This window comes from Centruroides sculpturatus, unplaced genomic scaffold (assembly GCF_000671375.1).
Source record: "Centruroides sculpturatus isolate CEXI.00-Female unplaced genomic scaffold, Cexi_2.0 scaffold956, whole genome shotgun sequence".
Classification (NCBI taxonomy): Eukaryota; Metazoa; Arthropoda; class Arachnida; order Scorpiones; family Buthidae; genus Centruroides; species Centruroides sculpturatus.
The window spans coordinates 242996-265061 of record NW_019385424.1 but is presented as its reverse complement, the minus strand read 5'-3'; the positions used below and the strand labels follow the sequence as shown (position 1 = coordinate 265061).

Below are 22066 nucleotides of genomic sequence, written 5' to 3'. Positions count from 1 at the left end.
AGAGTGACTCGTTGCTTAATAAATTTATTCTAACTTAGTTATCATAGCCAAAGTATATTTTTCTTTAAATGGTAAGAGAGTTACATGATAATTCTTATCCTCTACTTTCAGAGTCACAGTATTTCCTGTAAATAATAAATAGCAATTTTGACTAAATTTAAGGTATGTGAATATGAAAAATGTAACCCTGAAATTTTGTATTCTTCAATATAAAAATTATCTAATATATAGTATTATATTTACCACTAAATGATAAGTTAACAATGAAGCTTCCATTAAGTCTAAATCCATCTTTTTGATTGATAATATGAATGGCAACTTCTTGAGGTTTATCAGATATCTAAAATATATTTCAGAATAAATATGTTTAGAAACTATATAATAAAATATTAATGACAAATTCCATATTTTAAATAAAAATCAGGCAATTCCTTAGGCACCTTTTCACAGAATCCAATTTGAAACCATGACTATGAATAGTCAGGATGCCACATCTAAGCACATTAGCCAACTGTATATACTCACAGCAACTGTGCATATGATATTTTCTATATTTTCAATTAGTTTGTTTTTTACACTTATTTGGGAGCAGTGGTTTGTGATGAACCAGAGAAAATGTACAGTACCACCCATCTATATTTATTACATAAATGAAAAATAGTCAAATCGTTCACTCAGTATATCCAGTAAATATAGAAAAAAGTTTGATGGGAGTATTTTCTACTTTGTTTAATAAGATAAGGCAGGACAATTCAAAATTTTTTATTATCTTTGTTTGTCTGTGTTCAATGAATTATTGATTATTTTTAGAATACTTTACTTCAGTCAAGAGTAACCTGAAGCTTGAGATAAGAGTAATCTCTGAGGCTTTGGCAACATAATTTTATTATTTTTCTGTTTACTATCTTGTGTAATTCTAATTAAGTCAATATTCATGACAAAGAACATTCAAACTAAACTTGACCAATCAAAAGATAAGAAGAAACTATGTATTACTAGCATTGTTAGCATATATTATTTTAGTACCTAGTGTATTGGGACTAGGAAGTATGTTTGTACATGGAAGACTTAAAGCCTGCAACTCTACAAGAAAAAATGCATGAGGTCTGTCAGCAGTCTACAAAATTCAGTTGCAGCCCACATCCAGAAAAGGTTGCTCATCATTGCATTACTTCATCAAAATTCTAAAATGCAAAATTCAATTCCACTGATTTACTGTTAAATCTTGAGACTTGTATTCTTCTAAACCTTTATTCCTCAAAGTAGATGTTTCTTGAACTAAATTTATTAGTAATTTCAACATCCATTTTGTAATCTTCTATTTTAATCAAAAGAAAATATAAGCTTAATGTATTTCTCCAGTCTTAGGCATGGCAAAAATCATGACATGAGAGTATAGACACTCATCCCTCGTAGATAAGTTCCTAGAAAAATTGTGCAAACTGAAACCATGTAAAATGAGATAACGAATTCATACAAAATAGAAGGATATGTTCAATTAAACTGTAAATCATGTAAATCGATCTAAAGAAGGCAAGGAAAAGTTGAGGATATGTTCTTTATAACAACATAAAATGAGATAATGATTAAAGGAATAAAAAGGATGAGTTCATTAATTTTTAAAGGCAATTTAATGCTTATATATACAGTACTTTTTCAATTTATTTTTGAAAATCAAAAACATAAACATTAATTAACACCAAATATGGTATTAAAAAAAATAAGTAAAAAAAACAAACACAAATTAACAATATTGCGTACAAATAAAAACAATAAAAGAATTTAAACTGAAATAACCAAACCCAAGATAACTCAGGCTAATTTAAATAATCATACATAGCATTTTGTTGCTCAAAATAATTCAAACAATGCTTATTTACATTCTATTGGATGTTGTTTATGACCTCAGCAAGTTTCGCAATTTTACACCCAATAGATAGGGACCAAAAAAATGGTCTCTATCTATAGAGATAGTGTATTGGATCGAAAATCGTAATGTATTTGAGTACCAACATAATATATAATTAGAAATAACTTAATTTGCTTTTTTTTAATTCTTTTTGCCTAATGAGCACTAAGAGAGTCTGTTTTTTTTAGCAAGCCCATTAATGGGCTTGGCCAGGCCTACAGCTGGCAGCTGGATGGGGTCACTGAGAAATGGGACCTGACATATCTAGATAGATCACCCTCCAAAAATTCCTGAGGTTTTTCAACATGTTCAGATTTGATCTCAGAGCAGTGGGCTGCCACCTTAACAGCTTAGCCATCTGGCCACTTAATTTGCTTTCTTTATTTAAAATACTCTATTTATAAATTCTGTTGTAGAATTATTCTTATGATAAACAGCATAAAATAAAGAAGATAATAAATTTATTAAACAGGAAAAACAATTTATTTTTTTAGTTTGACACACGAATTTATAATCCATGATATAAAATCAGTTTTATTCATTCAGTTTTTCTTTTAGATGGTAAGCATCATACTGATATATGGAATCCACTTATTGATATAACAAACATTATAAAGTCTGTTGAGTATATATAAACATCCAACGATCACCTAAATGATAGAGCTACAATTTGACTATTTTAAATAATTAATACAAATTAATTTGCTACTAGGGTTGGAGTTAGGTGCCATCTCTTAACTAAATTAATAATTAGAATTTATGAAATATGTAATTATGAATATAAACATTATACAATTTTAAATTATTACATAAGGTTCTAAATTATTTAATAAATAATTTTTTAAATAATTTAGAACCTTCTGGAAGAAAAGAATTGACCTGGGACAGGGCTTGAACCCACAGCTTCCACTTGCTATGCAGTGTGGTTGCCAATTGTGCCACCCAGACCCCAAGCAAGCCTTTGCTTCCAGAGGTATTTAAATTTGGATATAACCTTACGAGGTTAATGGCTGCACTGGCTGGGGATGACTCCTATGCCCATGGCCTAAGAACAACTTCACTATGGCACTCAGCCAGCGAATGATTTACCCAGTGAGGTATATATACCACAGCAAGCAGATGCTGTGGGTTCAAGCCCTGTCTCGGGTCAGTTCTTTTCTTCCAGAAGGTTCTAAATTATTTAATAAATTTAAATTATAATTATTAATTTAGTTAACAGAATGGTGCCAAACGTCTACCTCTAGTAGCAAATTAATTTGTATTAATTATTTAAAATAGCCAAATTTTAACCTGATCATTTAGGCGATTGTTGAATGTTTGTATCCACTTATTGTTATTGTTGGAAATAATTAAAACTTTCACTAAAATACTGTAACTGTCAGTGACATATTTTTATAATCTCAAATTGAATAAAAACGATAAATAAAAAACTAAAAATAATTAAATTCATTAAAAAGATATGTTAAGTTAAAAAATTATAAAAATACTTTACTAAATTTAGAATGATATAAATGAGATTGAAGAGGTTGTCAATATGTTTTCTGATGAAAACTTGGGTCTTAAACTTCAATAAGAATTGAATACTAAAATGCATTTCTTGGATTTATGGCTAGAGAAGGATGATATGCTTAACCTTTGGTTTATAGGAAGAATACATTTACATAAATTTATGTATCATATGCATCAGAGGACTCTATTAATTTTGATAAATATGCAGCATTTACATCACTGATTGAAAGAGTTATCCAATAGCACTAGGTAAAGAATTTCAAACATTGGAGATAACATGCAATCACAAACAGCCAGGTGGCTGAGGTGGACAAGGCATCAACCTACTATTCTGAGGACCCAGGATCAAGACTAGATGAGCAAATTCATGTATTTTTCATGAATAATCATTCTCAGATATGTCAAGCCCTGTTACTCACTCATTAGAGATCTGGTCAAATACATGTCTAAATCCAAATGAGCATGAAAAAACCTCTAAATGAGAGCGGCTATTGTTGTGGAAACAAATAAATAAAGTTATGTGAGAGCTACAAAATGATGGCTATAAACTTGGATACAGGAGCACAGAAGAAATATCAGAACAAAAAACTCACTACCATGCTGAGACAAGAAACTGTTAGTTATGATAGATTGGAAAGGTGCAAGAATATTGGAAGAAACAAGAAGGAAAAGAAAGAAACAAGAAATACATAAACAAACATATGTAACTTGTAGCTCTTAGGTACTGGTTGGTTGTCCAGAAGTGCTCAATAAACTGTTATTTAATGTAAATGAGCCCCAATAAAACTATTTTACTGCACTCATTTATAAACCATTGAGCTCAATAAGACAGAGTTTAAATTTAAATATATATTTATTAATTTAATTAAAATTAAATATGCTTACCTGTTCTGCTAAAAAAAATGTCTTACTATCTGTTTTTGGATGGTACCAAAAGCATCGAAATGCTTCACCCATTTTTGGAATATATGGCTTTTTAAGACTTTTTGATTGGAGATAAAATCCTGACAAATACCATTTAACAACTAATTTCATTCTTGTCAATGGGTCTTTTTCTATAGCAGCTCTAAAACATAAATTAAGAATTAAAACTGGAAATACTGGATAAAAACAAGACAACCTTTTCTTTATCCCAGATAACCCCAAGAAGAAAGGTCATTATAGTGATCCAATTTAACATTGATTACAACATTTTTATAGAAAATATATATTTTGTTAATTTAATTTAATAAATTTTGTAAATTAGAATTACATTTTACATTTTGAAATTTGGTTCAAATGTTATAGAATGTTATAGAACATTCAAAAATAGAACACATTTGTAAGTTGTAATTGACTTGAAGCAGAGCACATTGACATTGAGCACATTGATTGCAATGTGCTCAAAAACATTTGTATATCTGTTAATATTTTGCTGGAATAAAGAAAAGTTTGTCTTGTTATTATAGCAGCTCTAAAATTAAATTGTTATATATTATTATTCCTGGCTATGGGACTGATAAAATTCTAAACATTATTTATAATTTAGTATATATCAATGATTGTGATTCAGTAATTATATATATTTCATATTATTATTGTTCCATAAATAAAATTATATTAGAATAATAATAAAATGTTAAAAATTGCTTACTCGCTGAGAATATCAATATGAAGGAAACTATCAGCAAATTTATCAAGAGAAGATCTTGGTTCTAATAAGCTGATTGGAAGAGAAAAGTTGTTTCCTTCTCGAAACTAAATAATAGAAATGTATTTCATTACTCTCAGATAAATTATGACTTGAAATATATATTATTTTGCATTCACATCAAGATTCAAAAGTAAAAGTTTCAGGTAATAAAACTAAAATATAAACTAATTGGATGGCCATGCTAAGACAACAGAAGGAAGAATATTCGTCCAGGTTCTTGAAATGAAACTTTCAGGATTAAGACTTTGATGAAGATGGAAAGTTCAAATAAAAAACAAATGTATAAAGTAAAAGGGAAATGAGAATAAAAAATAAGATTAAGGAAGAACAGAGAATGTTGGTGAGCTTTATTCCAAATCTAACTCTTCAATGAGGGCATTGGCTAAAGTTATAGATAGAGCCAAAGAATTTTGGTGCTTGAGATGGACTTGACATCCAATTTCATTGTTAATTATACAAACTGTATAATTAAACACTATTTAAATAGTTTAATTTCAAACAAATTAAACTATATTCATGTTTAGAAATAATAGCAAACACTGAGAATAAAAAATATTTATTAACTTAGTACAAACATCTTTTATTTATAAAATATATTTTTACATGTTAATATAACAGCATGTTATATGAAAAATTCTTTTAATTTCACAAAAGTGTTCAAGGAATCAAAAATTCAGTTGACTGGCTTATATAATTATATACAGATATAAATAAACTAATTGGTTCATTCTTGACTCTAATAGTTAATTCTTTGTTGTAAATATAGTTTTTTGAGTTTTTTATTTCCATCAATTGCTGAATAAGATATTATCTTGCTCATTTGATTAGAAATATAGTAAAATTGATCAGTTTTCTTCTCTCTCTCCATTTGATTTTATTTAATTCTATAATTTCTATCAAATTTGGGTGATAAATCATTATATCATTTTATTTTTTGCAGTTTGTTTTCAGTTTTTTCATCCAAAAACTTTATTTCTTGATACAGAAATAAAAATCATGTCAAAACAGAATACTGCTTTTTATCAAAATAATGTAATCCACCAAAGAACACACAATAAATTCTAATTTTAAATTTCTGTATCTGTGAATCCTTTGTAATAAGATCCAAGGGGGTCTTATTTACACTACTGAGAGTCAGAGTTGCCAAGAGGGACAGAAGCAACAAACTGCTCTATCCATATACATTGTTTTTTTCATTTAATTCCTTCTTGCTGTAGGGTTCCCAATATGTATTTTTTCCCAGACCCTGTTTCTCACTGGATGACCCTGCTGATAGCTATTCATATTAGGACTTTTATTTAATTAAGAATTATTATAAAATATTATAAAAATGTATAGACTGTTTATGTTGTTTTTCAGAGTTTGATGTAATATTGAGTACTGAATAAGTATACATAATATCCTTGTTCATTGCATAATATAACATCAAACTCTGAAAAATAACATAAATCTAAATTTTTGATAAAAACTAGAATGACATCAAATACAAAGAAAGTCAAAAAAGTGAGCAAATTTATTACTTATGAAATACATTAGATAGAGTCCACATTGATATAACTTTTTTTGAAGTAGTCCCTAATTGAGTTGTATGCACTTGGCCTAACATGTCTCCAGTCCTGAAAGACATGCTGAATCCTACCTTTTGACATCATCTTCAGAACAACATTAGACTTCAGAATGGCCATTAATGACCTGAAACACTGGCCTGCACCTCCAATTTCAGAAGAGAAACTGAATTTGGGTACTAGATGGAGATTCATAATTTATTAGTATTATAGCCGATATCTAGCCCAATAACATACCGCATTGGTTGGCTTGTAGTTAATAATGTATCAGGTTGTAATGTTGTTGTTTGTTTATATTCTGAAAATCAATGCAGTGATGAATGAAGAAAGGATTGAGTTGACACAAAGAGAACAGATAATAATTTGGAGATTTCAATAAACTTCTAAATTAAGAAAATGAGCATGGAACATTAAAAAAGACAGATAAAAATCTAAAGCAAGAAGAGGATCTAACAAGAGAGGAAGTAGAAAATGCAGTTATGGCTATGAAAAGTGGAAAGGTTGGGGACCCTTCAGAAGCTGTGATAGAGATGTTTAAAGCCATAGGTCCAGATGGGAGGAAGTGGATTTTTGACATATGAAAAGATCATGGACAGATGAAAAAATTCCAGATGAATGGAAAAGAAGTGATATAGTACCAATCTTTAAACAGAAAGGAGACCAATGTGTGATAACTATAGAGGTATAAAATTGCTGGAACATTCATTCAAGAGTTCTGAAAAGATTGTAGAAGATAGATTAAGGAAGATAATAGAAATTGATGAACAACAGTTTGGTTTTGAGAGGAACAATTGATGTACTTTTCATGACAAGGCGAATTCAGGAGAAATGGCTAGAAGGAAATAAGGAAGTATATTTTGCCTTTGTAGATCTGAAGAAGGCATATGATAAGAGTGCCCAGTTTTCATTTTTGATTTGCACTGCCTATCTTCCGAATTTTTCCACTAGGGGCGCTGCTGTCGTTTGCATTAGGTCGGGCATAGTCGCTTTGCTATACCATTACCTCACTTGCATAGCTGTAGCTCTCTCCGTTTGCAAGAATTTTCTGGTTAAAGAGACTTTCCTATGGACCCTGTATATCTATACTAATATTATAAAGAGGTAATGTTTGTAAGTATGTAAGTAAGTTTGTATGCAGCAGGTAATCTCTGAAACTACTCATCCGATTTCAAAAATTCTTTTGCCTATATTTAGAATGGAACTTTAGGGTGGACAAAGGCTGTATATTATTCCATTAAATATTCATATAAATTAAAGGATATAATCTAGCTTAAGGCTTTTATGTCCAACAGATGGCGCTACGAGTATGATGCCCTAACTTTGCTTTTCCGTGAGGCATTATGATTTTCTGTGAAAATGAACTAAAGCAGATCATCTTCTATCTATCTATATAAATAAAAATGTAATGTTCATTTGTTCCTACTGATTCCTTTGAAATTTTGACACAACACTGCATTCGAATATGCACGTGCTTTTATATAATATACATGTCGAAATTCAACCCCACTGAAGGGAGATGGTTGGGTTTAAGGCTTACGGTAAAGAACTCTGCTTCTATTTATACTATTTTAGATGCGGGTTTTTGCGTTTTTGATTGCGTTTTAATAGGGTACACTAAATGAATGTACACTAAAAAGAAATTTTTTTATATCCCCCCGCGAGGGAAGTGTTATAAATTTATATTAGATACATTTTGAGCCACAACAATGCATGGCGGGGTCTGCTAGTTTTACTATAAAAGAACCAATTTTACAGATGTGTAGTCTCTAATAAAAGATTGTCTCTGTGAAGCAAGACTGGTTCCTGGTGATTGGACAGGATAAATATGTTAAGACATTTATAGTTTTTTTATGTATATATTTTTAAAACGTACAGTGTTACCTAGTTAAAGTAACCTTAATAACAGTTGGATAAGCAAGCCTATATAACATAGCCTGTTTAATTTAAAATGGAGTCATTGGTTTGCTTATGCAGATACTGTGTATTGAAGCTAGTTTGCCAAGTAATGCATCCAATTTGTTATATCTGTAACAATTTTTTTAGTTTTTTTTACAATATTTTTCGTAAATTTTATAAAGTTATATTTCTATTTTTATTTTTAGTTTCTAAAATTATTTTTCTAATAGTAATATTTAGAAACTACTATTAGTTATGTAAAAGATATAATAAAGTACTGTATATTAAAAGTACTAAACTTCAATCTATTTCATGAAAAATTTTATTGGTTACCTTGGATAGCAAAGACCAAATCATTTTGCCCAAATCCATTGTTTCTTCAGTATTTTGTTTCTAAAATATATAACATTAATCATTAAAAATAATTCATAATATATACAGAATAAAGTTTAATATTTGATCAAAATCATAACAACATTTGAATTGAAGAAACTTTAAATGTTAAAAATTCAGTTAAGAATTTCTCAAATGTAAAATCAATTAAAGTTGTTTTTCTTAGAGCAAAAATTTTTAGGAATTTCAAGTATTATTGGATTATATAATCATCAGGGATTAACTAGAGAACTTTCTAATCAATTTTTGATGATAAATGTATATTGCAGGGATGGCCAACACGTAGACCACGGTCAACCGCAAAGGTTTTGAAAGTAGCCTGCGAAGCTAAAGTTGAACCATTTGCTTTCACTTAAATTAATGTTTAAAAATCTTAATTTGATAATTTATTCTTACAATAATAGACTGACTGTGCAACATACCCATACTGTTTGTATTTATCCCGATGAACAATGCAAATGAATGTTAACGCATGCGCATATAAAAATCCTAAAATTGTTTGCCCATATTCATAGTCACCCACAGACTATATTTTACCAAAAAAGTAGCCCCTAAGGGATAAAAGTTTGGCCACACCTGGTATATTGCAAACATACTTGAGATTTCTAAAACTTTTCAATCCAAAAAAATTAAATTAAAAATCCTCATCAACTGAAAAAATACATCATAGAACATGTCATACAGGCTAAAACAACATTGAAAAATGTCAGTATATTAATGATATGAACAATTAAAATGAGAGGTGATATAATGCAACAAATTTTAGCACTAACTTTTTATTTTAATTTAAAGCTTCTATTTAATTCATTCCATAAATATATTAAAATGCCAATAAAATTTATTGAGACATAATAAATATAATTAAAAAAAGAATTTTCATAATCATAATTTTCACATATAATAAATGTACAGTTCACAGAGTTTTGAATGAATTTTTCAACTGTTAAATGAATAATAAGGAAGAATTAAATGTAATTGTTTACTGAACATTCAGTTAGTAAATGTAATATTAAAAATTAATATATACTGTAATAATTTGTGTTTAACTTTTAGAACTGTTATCTGTCATATATTTAAAAAAAATTTAATTATTTAATTAACTTAAATAAAATTAATAAAATTATTAACTTGTAAAACTCTTTCCACATAAACGGTTTCAACTATTTTTGGATTTTCCATTGAATCTTTATCTACTAAAATAGTGTTCATTGTTATTTCTTTTGCAGGTGTTTCAGCTTCTGAAATTTATGATTAAAAAAAACCAATTATGTAGCAAACAAATTATGTTTAAATTTCTAATGCATATTTTAAGATTTTTGAAATAATGATAAGCTTATTTATTTATTAACAGAATGAAAACTTTTAATAATAATGCTTTATATTATTTTTAAAAATCTTCAGACTTAGTAAGAAAGAATACTTGGCTAGAATAAATTGCTATGAAGAGGTAGTACAAACATATTGATGATAAATTAATTACATGAATTAATTTTTCATCTTCAATATAATTTTATAGGATTTCTATAACTTTTGTAAATTGATAGTGTTTGCATATTTGTTTTCCTTATAGTGCTTCACTTAAAGCAATTATTTATATGTATTTCATTTTTTCAATTCTAAGATGTACTCTTTGCCTATTTTCAGTTGTCTGAAATAGAAATGAATCTGACATTTGCTGTCCAAAAAAAAAATTAATATTCATTGCCAAGAAATAAAATAGCTTGTCATGCACCAGTAATAGATGTTTTTGGCCTTACTACTCAATGGTCATCACATCAGTTTAAATGAATTTTTCTAGTAACAATTGTTTAATTTAAACTTCTTTTTAACATTTAAAATGGCTTCAAGACAAAACTATGATGCAACATTAAAAGAAAATGCTATTGTACTTGTAAATGCAAAACATGGAAATACAGCTTCCAAGTATTACTTATTTCATTTATATTGTTTTTCTAAGATAATCAATTTTACTAAGTTCTGAACTTAATAAAATTGATAATTGAAAAATGTCTCCTTCCATAAAATAAACTTAAAATTAAATTTTAAATTCATGGTATGTCTTAAATTAATGGCATCTTAGAATTAAGGAAAGACTATATTTCATTTTGAATAAAATATGTGAATAAATCTGGGATGAATATTTGAAATTTCGTAGAAAGAGAATATTCTGATGTTTAGCATAGTGATAGTAATCGTAATTTAATAATCCAATCCAAGCTGAATCAATAAATGTAAGAGAGATTATATTCTCTGAAGAGTTGTTGGTTACTAAGAATCAATTGAATTTGACTTGCTGTTTTTTCATGAGTTATCATTTCATATTAGATTAATTTAAACAATATTTTATCTAGCTAATTATTTTGAAAACAAATGGTATAACCACCCACTGTGAACCTTTTGCCAATTTATACTAGTCAAATATATATACTAAATGATGGTGCTACAAACTGCATCCTATCCTTTAGGAAGTGGGAAACAGAAGCTATTAAACCCATAATAGAAATAGGTCATTAATGTCAATTATAAAAGTTACAAAGAGTTACAAATATATAACATATATTTCAACTTTTTGTTTCTATAACAACAATGTGGGTATAAATATGACATTCACACAGCATATAGGATTGGATGATCCAGTTGAATGAAAATACTAAAAACCATTGATGTGTATATTTCTTTGAGTTTATGTACTGTACCTACTTAGAATGTCTATATTTGGTTGCTTATGATATCATAATAAATGAAATGTTACTGTGTAGAGTTCTATAGCTTCAAAGATACAAGTGGGATACAATTAGAAGAGAAAATCTCCTTTTCAATCTTTCATATCCCCAGCTTTGCAGACCCTCCTCCTCTCTTATCAAAGCCATGGGTTTTGAAAATTTTACTCTTGTAAAACAACAAGTTTTACAAAGTTGATTTATATGTGTTACTGTGTAATTATCACCTGACATCTAAATTGCATAAATTTTTTCCAACAGACACTACAAGGAGTATATACAGTCATTTTGTTTTGCTTTTCAATAGCACACTATTTTTCTTTGTTTGCTACCTACTGCTGTCAGTACTGCTTGACAACAGTTTTGGAATACTTAAGGTATCTATTGATAGAAACCTGGTAGAGAGAGTTGTTTATTGGTACTCTTTTGGTGTTTCATGTATGTTTTAAAGTGATTCAAAAAATTGTTACAACAGGAAGTCCATCTGCAATTTTTTCTATTGCAGTAATACTGCTACCATGATTTTTGAGATCCACGCCTAATAGTAAAATGAGATACTACCATACATAAACCAAGCAATCATGCCGCTAGAAATTTTTTAAAATTGTGCACTGCATATAAGCATGCATCATTGTAGAAGGTAATTATTTCGAATAAAGAAACTAAAAGATACACAAACATCAGTGGTTGTATTTAGACATTTTCCATTTAACTGGATTTTTCAATTTTATTTATGGCTGTACAGATAGCACAATCAGCCACTCCTGACTTGCACTCATGTTAAGCAGCAATGCCTTTACGGACAATTTTTTTTACATCCTGTTCTGGTCTCCTATCTTTCATTCCGAAATACCAATTATCAAAATAAAAGTTGAAATTACATATTTTGTCATTCTCTATAACTTTGTAATTGACAATTATGATCTATTTTCATTACAGATAACAATAGTTTCCATCTCCACAATCTAGAAGACAGAGGAGTAGCACATCACTTAACATCAATTTGACTTAATATACATTGACCAAAAGTCTAGGGAAGTTACAATATTAATTTTCAAAATAATTAGCTGGAGAAAGATTTTTGTCACTGCCCCGTATATTTGTTTATATTTATCATCATAAATTAACTTTTATGTTCCCTTTATTATGTTAACTTCGGTCTAAAAAATAAATTTATAAAATAAAGATTACCTTCATTTGTTGTTTCAACAAACTTTTCTGAGACAACAGATAGAGCATTAATCCAACATTTATATGCCAGTTCAGATGGAGCCAGAAACAGCAAAGGTTCTAATTGCCATTTAGAAATTTCAGACTGTTAAAAAATTAGAAAAAAATCAAGTATTTAAAATAATTCAACAGTATAATTAGAAACATCCTAAAAAATAATTTTGTTACTTATGTTAGCATTGAAGAAACCTTATATCAACTTATATTAAAAAAGTATACACTGATAATTATGTAATAATTAGTCTGATCAAATGTATTTCAAAATTTGGTAATTTATGATTGCTGTCTTTCATAAAGTGGCACTTCTTCAGCTGCATTTTTTCATAAGGGAGGATGTCATTTTTTCACTAGGAGGGGCGAGAATAATTAGAAACAGTCAAAACAGACCATTGAGAGCTGGGATTTTTCTCCGGGACCGGAGAAAATTTAGGGGGCCTTATTGACTCCTATTACTATAAAATTAACACTATCTTTATCTTACCATTTTGATCCAGCAACGAGTTGCTTAACTTTCTCGGAAACTTTTAAAGCTGCATGTTGCGCTATCAGTTACGATATTTTATTAAAAATTATATTATTAAATGTTAATAACGAGTAAAATTGTCAGTAAGACTATCTACTCGAAATATGACACACGACCTCCCTTTATATCCCCACCCCGTCGACTTTTAACCACCAAAATTTAATAGCATCAATCTCCCTAATAAACAAACCTTCCTGCAAAATTTCAGAAATTTTCGACAAAAAGCACAGGAGTTATTAAGCTTCAAACGGTGAACAAAATCGTCTCTCCCACATGCACATTTTTGACTGATCGCCATACTTTCCCTCTGTTATATATAACAAGCCAGGAAAGTAATAAATATTTTCATGGCTGCTTTTTACTTATAAAGGAACATCCTATGTATTTCATTTTTCAGAAAACAAAACAAAACAAAAAAAAGCAAAATCCTGGTGTGTGTGTGTGTGTACTCGACTGTCCTCGGGGCAGTTAGACAGTTTAAAAGCTGTTCGAATACCAAGGGTGCGTTTGGAAATTCTAACAGGTGTTACCGGTAACTGCTGGTAATTACAGGAGAGTTTAGAAAATGTAACCTGAATAACCAACCACGTTTAAAAATCACGATTATGACGTCACCGGTTGTTCTGCGGTAACCACGATGACAAAGTGGTTACCGCAGTTTCTATTGAATTAGGCGACGAACGCATAATAATGCTTTCGTCGCCTAATTCAATACGTGTGACGAATGTGGCCGTGATTTTAAAAATTTAGAGGAAACAAAATAACATTTTTGTTTCCCTCCGCACAAAGCGACCAAGATCGGAAAGCCATGTCGTCTCGAGTTTCATATGGAGAAAAGACAGCATGGTCAATGGCTAGCAAATGCTACGAAATTATTGATTTTACAGTGTAAACTAAATGAAGATAATTTTTCTCCGATACTTGTTAAAAAAATTCTACAAGTTCATTTTTATCTTTTGATGAATTGGTCGAATCTTCATCGCCATGTGATTCTGAATCGATATTTGAGAGCAATTACAGAATTAATGATATCACCTCTTCTCGACTTTCTTCCATGTTCGATACCATAAAATAACCAGCGCGTTTAAAAATGCGCTGATCGCTCAGAATAATCGGCTATGACCGATGACGTCAGTTACCACTACCGCGGTGTTATCGGTTAAAATTTCCAAATGTGCCCTTAGTATTTGTACAATCCGAAGGCCCAATGCTAACAGTTAACAAACTTTTAAATTTTATATATACTGTATATATATTTAAATGTGTGCGTGTTAGAGGGGGGAAAATGGCAAAATTTTATTCTAATTACATCAGGTAACCAAAAATGTTTGTGCAGTTTTTAAGGATAAATTTAAACAATATGTATTTCAAATTTTCAATAGTACTGTACTTATTAGTTTCGAAAGTATTGATTGCGCATATTGCCCAGGGCAAAGAAAAAAAATAGAGTAATATGATGCAATGTCTGGAAAACACAGAAGGTAAATAGAATTTCCGAAAACAAAGCTTGTCTCTGTCAGGTCACTGCTTGCGTGAGGGTGTACTATGCTGAAGAAGCACCTCTTTATAATGAATAATTGAAGACTATTTTGAAGCTAACAAGTGGAAATTTCCTCAGTGACAAGCTCATAATGGATGATACTAGCTTGGCCATCAGCTACACCAACAAATTTTCTGTTGATAAATCCTGAGTTTTGTTATACAGCAGTAGACCAAACTAGATGAAACTAATGATACGAATGCTTGTACCTGTACTGACGATGACTATATAGAGCACACATTCAACAACCTGTCAAAAAATGGCTCATTCTCGTGGCACGAAGAGTGATGAGCAGATCATAATCCTTCAAAATTTCTTATTGGCAGTGGGTATATGTCAGGAATGGACAATCTTTTTGAGTCCCCGTGCCATATAGTGAGCATACTATCTTTAGTATGCTCAACTATCTTTAAAAATATTTATCCGTGCCGAAGTTTTGGACTTCAAATAACGATACTTAAAGAAATGAAATATGCTGTAATTGGGATAAATGTAAAGAAGCTGATTGAAAAAAGATGGTCAGATAAACCGAAAGGATTATTGAAAAAGATGGATGAGAAACCGAAATTGTATAACAAGTTACGTGGGGACATCGTCAACTGGATGACTGACAACTGTGCTACTTGCTAACTGGGCGACAAAATAAGAGATGAACAATAGACAAAATACAAATTTTTTGTTTTTATAAAAATCACCATTTTTTTCTATTGATCTACTACGTAGTAAATTTCAATAATATTTTTAAAGAAACAATTAACTCGTTTCTTTAAAAATATTAAATTTACGAGTTAAAAAAACGATTTTGTAATTAATAAACATTTATACAGAATATATGCCTTATTTATTTATTTACTTTTACAAGTAAATAGAAAAGTCTCGAAGAACAGTTAATATCTATTCCAAAATTAACAAATATACGTAGAAACAAGACAACAATTACATAAAAATAAAAATACATTACATTATACATTAAATACAATATAAATTAAAACAAAAAAGCTATAAAATTTTTTCGAAAGAATTTGTTTTTGAAAAACTTTTCTTTCGTATGATTTGTTAACCGTTCTGACATTAAATACTTAACAGCACCTTATTCCAAAACATTTCCTAAGTTGGAAATAACTCGTAACTACGTAAGTCTTAACCATATTTATATTTATATATATCTTAACAATATTTACAGATGAATAAATAAATAAAATCCGCCAAACCTTTAATGCGTGCTAAGTGTGCAAAAATTTTGAAGTTTCTGGCGCCCACTTGACTATCGCCCATTGTGAATCGCCCAGTTGTCATGTACAGTACCCCGTTACGTGCCAGTTGATTCTTCCAATGTGCCATAGATTTGCCACCCTTGGTATATATGGAACCCATTTACTCACTTTCCAGACTTTTTTATACAGAAGATGCAAGCTAACACTTTTGTCAACAAAGCTAACATGAAATCTTTCTGAAAGCTCTTAGCTATATAGAAATGATTACATTGAAAACTCATACAAATTTATTTGATTACTTGATATTATGATAAACGTGTAAAATTACAGTTATGCAGTTCTTTAAGAATAACTAAATAAGTGATCGATAAACCTTAACAAAAATACTGTATTAGGAAATTGTTAAGTTGTAAATACAAAAAATGAAATGGATTTTGACGATAAAATATAAAGTTACCTGTTCAGCCCATATTGCTTCATCAGGAGAAAAGAATAATTTAAACGTATTTGGTTCGGTATCTGTCATGCCTTCATATTTTACACATTTCAGTTTTATAGTTCCAAGCCATTTTAAATCCTGTTAAGCAATGTGTTACAATTAGATTACTGAATTATTTTATAAAATGTATAAAATAAAAATTTGTCAATATATGTGAAACATTTTACAGTATAGGCCTAATACTACGTTGTGTACTCTATAAATAAATTTTGATAGCACCAAAACTATTACATATTTTGATTTGTTTATGGTTTTCTTATTATATAAATAAGATACAAATTAAAGTATATTTAATTTGTAACTAATATAAATAATTTTCACAGTAAGATATCAAAAAGATCCATTAAAATTTCATATAAAGTATAAATTCTTTTGTTTCTAAATTACAACTTAAATTTACATAATTTTATTTAAACTTTTAAATCTTAATTATTTCATTAACTGTAAATCATACCTATTTTAAATCTATTAATCTTGAAATGTCTCATTGAAGAGATAAAAATAGATTTGGAAAGCTTCTTTTATCTCCTTAATAATGATGAGATTAAGCAAGAAAGTATTCTTCAAATAAAAAAGGGATTTCTATAACTTCCTGAATTTTACGTAGCATATTATCCTAATTATCTATACTGTACAGTACATAAAAATAAAACAGCCAGCCAGAATTTGTAGGTTACTTTTAATGATAAATTCAGCTTTATGCAATAAGCTTTTATAATATAAATTATATCTAAATTAATTAAAATATCTACGAACGTGATGCAGATACTATTACAGTGATACCTCGGTTTTCATCGATAATCCGTCCGAAAACAATCGGCGAAATCCGAAAACCGAGGCAATTATTTCCATATGAATCAATATAAATCCAATTAATTCGTTTTAGACACTCCAAAATACATACAAAAACACATTTTATAGAGAATAATATAGTGTTTAATACTAAAAACAATAAGAAATTAATATAAAAAACTAATGTAAAGAATAAATGAACATTTAACATGGCATCCGAAGGGGTGCTGGCTCTGAAAACTCTTTGGTCTCACGATGGAGCTAAAAGGAAAGGAAAACAATGGAGTTGTTTGGCTAGACGCGAGGGATAATGCTCACACAACGAGAAACAACAATACATACAGGGTGATCCACGCGTTTTCCTGCTCAATGTTTTTGTAAAATTAGTTCGGCGTGCCCACGTGACCACGCTGACAAAATCCGAGGCAACCGACGAAAACCAAGGTATTACTGTATCTGCATCACGTTCGTAGATATTTTAATATAATTATACCAAAAGCTAAAAGCAACTTTTGTAATAATTTCGTAAATTATATCATTTAATATACGATTTTTCTATGCTTTATACTTTAATTGTATTGTAGCATTTAAAAGTTTTTATTTGATTTATGTAAGACATAGGCAATATCAGGCTGTATGTTTATGATCTAAAATCGAATCCAAGTCACCAGACTGGAAGATTGGTTTTTTGCTGTCTAACCAGCGATGAGCAATCTCTACGTATGCCTGCCAGAATGGCCAAATCTACGATGCAAAATTTTTTCACGTCCAGCCGAAATTTTTGGAACAATATTATTTGGTCTAGCAGCTAGCTGATGCTACGGAAAAGCTAGCTTTTCCGTAATGTCGAAGAGGTAGATGTCCGAAGATAAGAGAATGAAACAAAAATCCTATTACTTATTTTTACTAAAACAATTGATATATTTGTTTCTTTATTGAAGTTTTATTTACTCAATAAAATTGTATTATGTTAGGTTAAAATATACAACTCAGAAAAGATATTGGATATTCATTTTTTAAGATGAGCCTGGGTTGTGCGCTGGAAAAAAAATAGTGATGGTCCGCCTGCCAAGGGTTACCTTACCTTAGTCTAGGTCATACTTTAAAAATTTTATCTCGCGTGCATTTATTTACCTCGTTCTTCTGTTGATACAGTTTTATAGATTCTTGTCTCAGCATAACCCATATTTCTTCCCAAGTACCGTTTACTGTTAGCAACTTCATCCAATCAGAAAACATAAGATAATTTTGTGGCCGGTTTGCCATAGTTCTAAGTTGTTGAAGACACAATTCGTATCTTCAAACAATTAATGTGGTTTTTAAATAAATACTGTATTTTCCATTATTTACTTTTTATATTATTANCACTCAGAATTTACTATATCTTGAAGTTTTTTAATAACTCAGAAACAAACAAAGAAAATAAACATTAAAAAGTTTTAATGTAAATGTTTTGAATTGTTTATAATGAAACTTTCGTCTAAATAGAACGTGTGTATATATTTATGACGATGTAATTTAAATAAATTAAAAATTTTTCGATAGTTTTCAGTAATAATAAAGTATTTATACGTTGAATTGAATCATCTTTGTCTAAAAATAGAACATGTCATCGCAAATATTTATTAGAAAAACGTCCGAGTATGACATGCATACTATACGTGTAAGTAACAGTTTAGCTTTTTTGAGAAAAGTATTAAAAAAGTTTAGTAACTTTTATGCAAATATAACGTAAGTAAAACATTAACTGTTCAAAAACATCAGCAATATTGATTAAACATATTTAACGTTTAATAAAATTAAATAAAATATTGCACGAAGAAAACAGAGTGAAAAAGACTCGTTTTGTAAGTGTTCTTTGGAATGTTGATTTTAATTACTTGGTTTAAACATGGTTGACCAGCTAGGCTCCACCTACTGCTTGTCAGCACATCAAAGGCAGCGACAACGAGTGAGAATACTTATACTCTGCTAACCTTGGCAGAAAGATGCTGATTGGCTGGTTTAGGAGAAACGTCACGACTGAAATTACCATTAGGTGAATAGAGTGAACTTACTCCATGCTAACAACTAGCAGGATATTAATGGCTTCGAACACATACGCCCTGGTGTGGCAGAATTCAAAAACACGTTATAGAAACTTGTGAATATTTGAAAATGGTTAATGCCGTTTCCTTCTGCTTTAGCATTTCCGTCGTATAACTTCATGCGACGTAATCGGATTCGGATATTTATTTAACAATTGTTCATCAACTCCCGATTTTTTCTTATCGCAACGTAAATGAAAGTTTAAACTGTTGAATAATTGTATACTTTGCAAGACTTTAAAAGCCATTCTGTTGCGATGACAGATTTTTCATCTATTAATTGTGATTCAAAATCGAGAAGGAATTCTGTATATTTTGCTTCGCTTTTCAAGCAAAATTATTAAAGTGGTTGCTATGGAGAACAAATCCTTTTGATGGAAAAAGTAGATCCGTTGTAAATTATACAAAATTACTTTTTCCATCAAAAGGAGGCTCCTGTTTGAACTTTTTGCTAAGTTCCGCAGTGTTTGCTAGGTGTTGTAGATTCATCAATGAGAAATGATATTCTATCACTGATTTCGGTAATATGATTAAGTCTAAAAGCATGAAAGTGACAGTTAATAGAATTATAAATATTAGCGACATTTATGAATAAATAATGTTCAAAGCTGAATAAAATAGTATTTTAAGAAGACAGGCAATATCGGAGTTAAAAACGAGAGAAATTTCGAATGTTTACAGCCGACGCCAGTGGACAAGCATCTTACTTTCGTGCAATTGATTGAAGCTTTTAGTGGATAGAAGAAGCTTCTAGACCCCGAGCACTGCGCCAATAGCCAGAACTGGTTTTCTGGTATTTTCTGGTCATAATTACTATTAGTTAAAAATGAAAATAAGTTAAATCTTTAGATAGACACCTTATAAATGAATGATTTCTTCATTAAAGTAAATACGATAATGTTTAGAACGGAATGCTCTAATTCGTAAGATAGAGGTGATTATAATAATAAGGCGACTTAAAAGTTGATATATTCTCGCTCTAAAAGTGATTCTGGAAATTTTTTCTGGCTACGAACTTCTACAATTCTAAAGTCTCGTCAAATCTATATACAAGAAATCATAATACGGTGAATCCTCCATTAACGGACACACCCGAATAGCGAACACACCTCTACTTAATGGGCATTTTTACAATCCCCAGAACCTTCAAATGGAACATAGTTGAACAAAGGGACAAAGTTGAAGTGGGTATTTCAATTTTTTGTCTACCGTTTAATAAATTTTTATAAATATACTTATTTAATTCTCTATAAATCAATTAAATTTAGTTTATATGCATGACTGACTTCATTTAGGAACTTTCTTATTATCTCTTGCAAACACTTTTGAAGGTTTACGTTAAATAACATATAAAGTTTGTGAGAACGATTTTCTCTTGATCTAATTTTAATTTACGAGAATGTTTACTCAGTTCTTGTTTGCGGTTTGTGTAATGCAAAAGTGCACATGAATATAGAAAACTAAATAAACTTATCGTCGTACTGTATTCGATGGTTTTTTTATTTTGAAACTTATTTGGTTAAAGACTTTAATTATATGTCAGAGTAACTTGTAAATGAGAAAACACTCTATTTGAAATTATAAAAGGAATTCCGTAGCTCGAACCCCGAGGAACGCCAAGTTTACCTCTCATACCGTATGTACCATGAAATCTGAACTGTGACCTTGGAACTCAGGAAGCAATATGGCGGCTCAATAGGGAATATTGGTGTCCTGGACATTGTGTTTAGTGACCGCGGGTAACACGTGATTGATTGTCGATTCCGCTTCAGATCGTCTGTTTTTAAAGAGACGAGGCGCATGAATTTAGAAATTGACAAGAAAGTTCTTTTCTTTACATTAAATTCGTACCCGTAATAAAATTTTGGATAATTTTATGTAAATATTGCCAATAAACTGGATATTAAAGTATATGCTTTATTTATTTATATAACTTTTATTGTTGTAACAGAAACAGTTTTATTTAAAAAAATAATTTCTAACTTTTGCTTTCTCGTCCTTTTCTATCAGTTAAAGATATTTTTCTCCCTTTCAATTTTTAAAGCCATTAGCCATCAATATACATTCCAACAATAGAAGCTATGACTCATTTACGTAGTTTTATAAAATAAGCCAATGAGGTGATAAACTTTTTCTAATCTTTCTGATGTAGTGCCGAAATAATAATAGTTGTGTAGAATGCTTTTATTACTGTACACATTCGACTTAAGTCGTATTGAATATTAAAATGTCTTTAAAAGAAACTTGAAATTAAAAAAGACTGCAGTTTTTAAAAAAAACTTACAAATCAGTTTATGAAAGCTTTGCATAAACTGTTTATTTTTATTCATTCATTAATAATACAGTTAATTCATATTACTTTTGTAAGAATTTAAGATATTTTAATCGAATTTACTGAGAAAATATATTTTGAAAGCTTTGCATAAACTGTTTATTTTTATTCATTCATTAATAATACAATTAATTTATATTACTTTTGTAAGAATTTAAGACGTT

At 29.6% G+C, this 22066-nt stretch overlaps 1 protein-coding gene across 1 annotated transcript in view; it reads right to left on the bottom strand.

Moving 5' to 3' along the window:
• Nucleotides 1-18825, bottom strand: part of LOC111638859 (oxysterol-binding protein-related protein 8-like) — a 25330-nt gene extending 6505 nt beyond the window's left edge. Inside the window, exons 1-9 of the mRNA XM_023384621.1 lie at nt 18618-18825; nt 16650-16769; nt 12877-13000; nt 10094-10203; nt 8906-8965; nt 5052-5155; nt 4304-4484; nt 244-340; nt 35-125 (exon numbers count right to left, since the gene is read on the bottom strand). Of these exons, the coding sequence (XP_023240389.1) occupies nt 35-125; nt 244-340; nt 4304-4484; nt 5052-5155; nt 8906-8965; nt 10094-10203; nt 12877-13000; nt 16650-16769; nt 18618-18749 (1019 nt within the window). The 5' untranslated portion in view covers nt 18750-18825. The remainder of the gene's footprint in view (nt 1-34; nt 126-243; nt 341-4303; nt 4485-5051; nt 5156-8905; nt 8966-10093; nt 10204-12876; nt 13001-16649; nt 16770-18617) is intronic.
• Between the last annotated feature and the right edge of the window lie 3241 nt (nt 18826-22066).